Genomic DNA, 6300 nt, shown 5'->3' on the forward strand with positions numbered 1-6300 from the left:
TGCTGTCATGTTCTGTGAGAGGTATACACTTCAAAGATCTAATGGTTAACATGTGTAGTTATATATCTACGGAACATTGGATTTTTCTCTTGAAAATATAATACTACTTTACTTTACATGATGAGTTATATATAGTTTCTCCAGTAAATACTACTCCGGCTCTCCATTCCTAATTGATCATCATCAGGGGCGGATCCAATGTGGATGCAGGGGGGACTTGAATCAAGTCCCCCTAGACCCATGGATACTCCCGGAGTACCTCCTTCGATTTTTTTACCATGAATGATAAACTAAAGATCCCTAAATGGTTAGAGGTTGAAGAAACTGCGTAATTGACCCCCTAACTTTTTATTACTGGATCCGCCCCTGATCATCATATTATATGAGTACATCAAGACTAAATAAGGAAAACTAATAACTCTACCGTGCATGATCATGTAGCATGCACGAGATGGAGCTCTATGAATAGCACTACCTAGAGGCAGATCATGCATAGGGTAAATTATTTTTGAAGAAAGATGCATAGGGTAAATTAATTTATGAAACGATAGGTAGCTAGCTATAAGCAGATCATGCATAAATCCAATGTACTATCAGTCATTTAGCAAAGACGCGGTGAGATTGAGGACATAACATGACCTGGATCAAGTATATATACTACTGCAATTACTACAGTACTGGTGATTAATTCGATCGACGGTACTGCATACTCCCTCTGTTTCATTTTAATTGACGTTTTGGACAATGACACGGTCTACGAGATACATCTTTGACCTTATTTTTCTATTATAATATATATAATAAATAAATGCATGTTTACTTTTTTTATAGTACTTTAAAAGACAAATCTATATATGTTGTTCTAGTTTCTTTAAACTAAATATTTTTAAAGTTATTGATAGTCTAAGTTATAAAAGTTTGACTTTAACCTTATCCAAAACATCAATTAATATGGAACCGGAGGGAGTATACTGTCAAGGCTAAACCTATTTCTGTATAGTACTACCACTTTACTATAGATGTACTACATGCATGGTAGAGAAGTGATTAACAACTTAATCACTCGATAATTAAAGTAGTCAGCGCTTGTAACATCACGCATGCATCTGATTGGCTGTGATGCTCACATGCGAGTTGAGCTGTGAAAAAAATTAACTACTCCAACTGTGGTCGATCGATGTGACGGCTGGTCGCAACGTGCGCGTAATACTGCACTAGAATAACAACTCCTGCTCCTGCTAGTCCCCCTACTTCTGGACAAGGACACCACCATTGGCGCTGAACGCTCCCTCGACATTTTATATTATTTATTTAAACTGCTACTCTAAACGGTGTGTTTTATAAAAAAAAAACTAATATATACTCCTCGTTTCAGGCTATAATATGTTTTGACTTTTGGTCAAAATTAAACTGCTTTAAATTTAACTAAGTTTATAAACACATACCAAAAATCAAACTGCTTTAAATTTAACTAAGTTTATAAACACATACAGTAATATTTACATTACCAAATTAGTTTTATTAAATTAATAATTAAATATATTTTATAATAAATTTATCTTGGACCGAAAATATTACTTTTTTTCTACAAACTTGATCCAGTTTGATTTTGACTAAAGTTAAAACATCTTATAACCTGAAATAGAGAGAGTATATATATAGTTGTTTTAAAATATGAATTAAATCTATTTTCAACTTTATAGTGGTAATTAAAAATTCAATTAACCACATGTTAATGTTTTTCTTGTCTTTATATCTTAATTTCGTCTTTATCTTCAGTGAAAACAAACATCACCAATATTCTCATATAGTGGTATATGTATATGTATATCCATGCATCCATTAGTGCTTGCATATGGATCGATCGAGCTGGTGTTCGTTCTGTTGTGTAGTACTAGCTAGCTAGTTACTCCCTCCGGGTTGATAATACTTGTCGTTTTGAATAAGGGTAGCTAGCTAGTTACTCTCTCCGGGCTGATAATACCTATCGTTTTGAATAAGGGTAAGGTCAAACTTTAGAATGTTTGATTATGAATTATTTTTAAAATATTTGTCTTTCAAATATAGTGACTACATGTATAAATTGGTCTTAAAAAGTACTCCCTCCATCCCATAATATTAGGGATTTTGAGTTTTTGCTTACAACGTTTGACCACTCGTCTTATTCAAAATTTTTTGAAATTATTATTTATTTTATTTGTGACTTACTTTATTATCTACCGTACTTTAAGCACAACTTTTCGTTTTTTATATTTTCAAAAAAAAATTTGAATAAGACGAGTGGTCAAACGTTGCAAACAAAACTCAAAATCCCTTATATTATGGGACTGAAGGAGTACTTTAATAAGATCATATATTTGTTAACACTGTTTTACATATTATAATAGAAAATAATGGTCAAAGTTATTTTTTAAGACCGTACCTGTCGACGAGGGATACTTGCGGACCGGATGAATTAAGTATTGAGATACGTTGGAACGAGAGTCTATGTAGTACGACATCAAGCAAACAAAAGACAAGGATTATACTGGTTTAGGGCCCTTATCAGGTAATAGCCCTAGTCCAGTTTATATGAGATTGATGACGATGAGAACAGATTACAAAGAGAGTAGTCGAAACAGATGGTACCGACAAGATCGTAATCGAAAGATTCGACGAGATCTCTCGGCGACTTGGTTCCGTGCACTCCGGCTTCGTAAACTTTGATGGGTGTGTGTTCAATGAGATGCGATGGATCCTACCACCCCCCAGAGATCCCCTTTTATACCATGGATTATCTTGACCCCCAAGCCAAGCTTGAGGATATGTAATCTGGCACGATATAGTACAGATTCTATCCCCCTCGAATAGGACTCTGGTAGTTTCTTAACTCTTAGAGATATTTTTCATAATTTGAGATAAATTCCTAACGGCATATACGGAAACGATAAGTCGTAGGATAGAGGGTATGGCTTATCCGTAACTTTGACAGTACCCTTATCTAAAACGACAAGTATTATCAATGTGTAGGGAGTAGTTTGTCAATTACTCGTATTTTTCAGCAGTGCTGGCATGCATGTTGTGTTCATGAGAACAGTACACATATGCATGCATCATTTTTCTACTGGTGATGTGTCCCCAAGTCAAGACTTTCAAGTCCAACAGAAATACTCCTACTCTACTATTCCAAGTGAGATACTAGTGTCTACTGTTGCCTGCTCCTGCAGCCCTTGTCGACTACGACTCCGACTCGTGTTCAATCTTTCTCTGTCTCTCTTGGTTACTCCAGATCAGTTCCAGGACAGGCCACCAGGTAGCTAATCTAGCTAAGCTACAGTAGTAGTACACACTACAGTACAAAAACATGCAAAACAGTCCTACTTGCTCACGACTGAAACCAAGTACGGTGCGCTGCAGTAGCTAGCTAGTACGTTTCGATCCCTCTTGCATCCAACGAACACAACGCATTTTGCCTATTGCAACTAATTAAACACAAATTAAGATCGATCGTCGATCGAGATCACCAAATCAGACCAATCATCATCATATATATATTGGCAAAATCATGCATGGATGCACACTAATATTGGCATAATAATCAACAATGCGCAAGTGCTGGAATTCAGTCATCAGATTTCAGACAGCACAGTCGATATATCGAGCACCATATGAGCATGCGGGAGTACATCCATCGATCATCATATGATCGATGAGGACGGTCACGGACTTATATATATATATATATAACTGAAACAGTAATTAGCTAAGAGAGAGAGAGAGAGAGAGAGATTCAATTCAGAGGCCGATGACGTTTCTGGAGGTGGTGACGCCGCCGTCGACGACGAGGTTGTGGCCGGACACGTACCTGGACTCGTCGCTGGCCAGGAACACCGCCGCCTCCGCGATGTCGCCTGCCCGCAGCGTCGGCCCCTTGAGCGTCGCCAGCCTCCGCACCATCTCCTCCATCTTCTCCACCTCCTTCTCCTCGCTCGCCGCCGCCTGATCCTCATCCGCGTGATCTCCTCCCTGCCCCTGCCGCCACGCGTTCACCAGCATCGGCGTCGCCACGCCGAAGGGGGAGATGCAGTTGACGCGGATGCCGTGCTCCCCGAGCTCGCAGGCGGCGTTCTTGGTGAGCCCCACTAGGGCGTGCTTGGAGGCCGTGTACGCGTGCGGGCCGAGGCCGCCCAGCACGCCCGCCACGCTCGCCACCGACACGATGCTCCCGGAGCGGCGGGGCACCATGGCACGCGCCGCGTGCTTCATGCCGAGGGCGGCGCCCAGCGCGTTGACGCGCAGCACGCGGGCGAACTCGGCGGCGTCGAGGGACGCGATGCTCTTGGCGCCGCGCGTCTGGCGGCCCAGCACCCCGGCGTTGTTGCACAGCACGTCCAGGCGGCCGTGCTGCTCCAGCGTGGTGGCGACGGCGCGTTCCACGTCGGCCTCCTCGGCCACGTCGCAGTGGACGTAGGTGCAGGCGTGCGGGCCGAGCGCGGCGGCCAGCGCGTGGCCCCCGGCGTCGTCGATGTCGGCGACGACGACGAGAGCACCGTGGTGAACGAAGGCCCTTACGATGGCTTCGCCGATGCCACGCGAGCCGCCGGTGACGATGGCCACCTTCCCCTCCAGCCGCCTGCAAATCGAAGAATGAATTACTCGCGCGCTGATCGATCGATTGAAGAATGAATTAGCTAAAGTAGTAGAAATGAATGGATGCCTGGTATTGTGTAGTATGGCGTTGTCGGCGGCGGCGGGGAGCTGGTGGTGGTGGAGGAGGCCGGTGGATGACTGCTTGTTGTTGTCGTCGTCAGCTGCAGGCATCAAGTCGACGGCGGTCATTGCGACGCAAGCTCTTTCTCTCTCTTGTCGATCGATCGTCTGATGAGAGGCAAGCAAGGCAAGGTGGTTATCGATCGATCGAGCGCGTGGCCGTATGTGTATATATACTCCCTCCTTCTCTAAATGTTTGACACCGTTGACTTCTTTAAACATGTTTGACCGTTCGTCTTATTTAAAAACTTTTATAATATGTGTAAAACTATATGTATACATAAAAATATATTTAACAATAAATCAAATGATAGAAAAAGAATTAATAATTACTTAAATTTTTTGAATAAGATGAACGGTCAAATATTTTTAAAAAAATCAACGGCGTTAAACATTTTGGGATGGAGGTAGTATATATAGAGAGAGACACATGTAGCTAGTGTACAGGTGCATGAGATCGATCGATGACAAATTGACAATGCGTGGATGGATATACTCCTATCACATATGTCATGGACCCATGACATATATGCCACGTATGTAGTACGTCCCTTCTTACATGGAGTATATATCGATCCGTCCATATACCGATATCCATCCAACCATGGATCGATCGGTCATCGGTTGGTGGGGAGGATATATATATATATGCTCCATTGCATTTCTTGCTTCCATCCATCGATCACAATGCCATGCTTTTATTTGTCCGCATGCAACATCCTTACAAGCATGTATCTACTTTGCTTTTAGAGAGACAGAGACAGAAAAAAAACAAACATGCACCCACCCATCCATATATATCGTTGTATGGATGCTTTGCTGACAACTTTTCTTATCTATTAGTTATGCATCAGACAGACATTACACTGACCGATTTGTACGCGTATATATGTACACCTTTTCTTTCTATCTTTTCTGCATGCCGTCCCTCAATAATCCGTCTCATTCTTCGGACAACAACCTATGTCTCCGAAAGAATCAATTTTTATTTCTTTTTACTAAGGAAGAGTAAAAACTTTGTCTTTTATAATGATAGATAAGGAGAAAAAGGCCGCAACAGTAAAATTTATAGGGTATATCAAAAGAACAGATCCGCAAGAAAGGATGAGGGAACCACGTAACTACTCGCTAGAGGGGATAATCTCTGTGAGCTTTGCAGCCCCTGCCATGATCCAGTTCTGCGCCTCCTCCTTGATCTTGGCAATGATGGTGCTTGGTGTAGTAGCAACATGCCTGGACATCCTGGTATTTCGCTCACACCAAAGCTCACATGTCACCAGGATGATTATTGATTTTAGGGCCTTTCTCGGAATGTGAGACATGTAGCCGAAAGATTTAATTTGTACACCAACCCTCCAGTGATGAGCAGTCAACCCACTCTTCAATTCAGAGGTCGATATTTGTCCATCATTGAACCTATGTCCAAATCCTCTTTGACAATCTACACTTTGCGATCTGCAGGGTTGATTTAGCAAATGCCGAGGACATTGTTATTGGTTCGTCCAACCACTTTTCTGTAGTTTGTCTATCATCCAGACCCTATTATGTACA

General features: G+C 42.0%; 1 protein-coding gene across 1 annotated transcript; it reads right to left on the bottom strand.

Annotated features, from left to right (window-relative positions):
• Positions 1–3519: 3519 nt before the first annotated feature.
• LOC127778943 (sex determination protein tasselseed-2-like) lies at positions 3520–4971 on the bottom strand. Its single transcript, XM_052305597.1, has 2 exons — positions 4697–4971; positions 3520–4612 (listed from the first exon to the last, which is right to left on the bottom strand). The coding sequence occupies exons 1-2, from the start codon at positions 4969–4971 to the stop codon at positions 3775–3777; spliced, it is 1113 nt and encodes a 370-aa protein (XP_052161557.1). The 3' UTR covers positions 3520–3774.
• Between the last annotated feature and the right edge of the window lie 1329 nt (positions 4972–6300).

Source organism: Oryza glaberrima, chromosome 7 (assembly GCF_000147395.1).
Source record: "Oryza glaberrima chromosome 7, OglaRS2, whole genome shotgun sequence".
Lineage (NCBI taxonomy): Eukaryota > Viridiplantae > Streptophyta > Magnoliopsida > Poales > Poaceae > Oryza > Oryza glaberrima.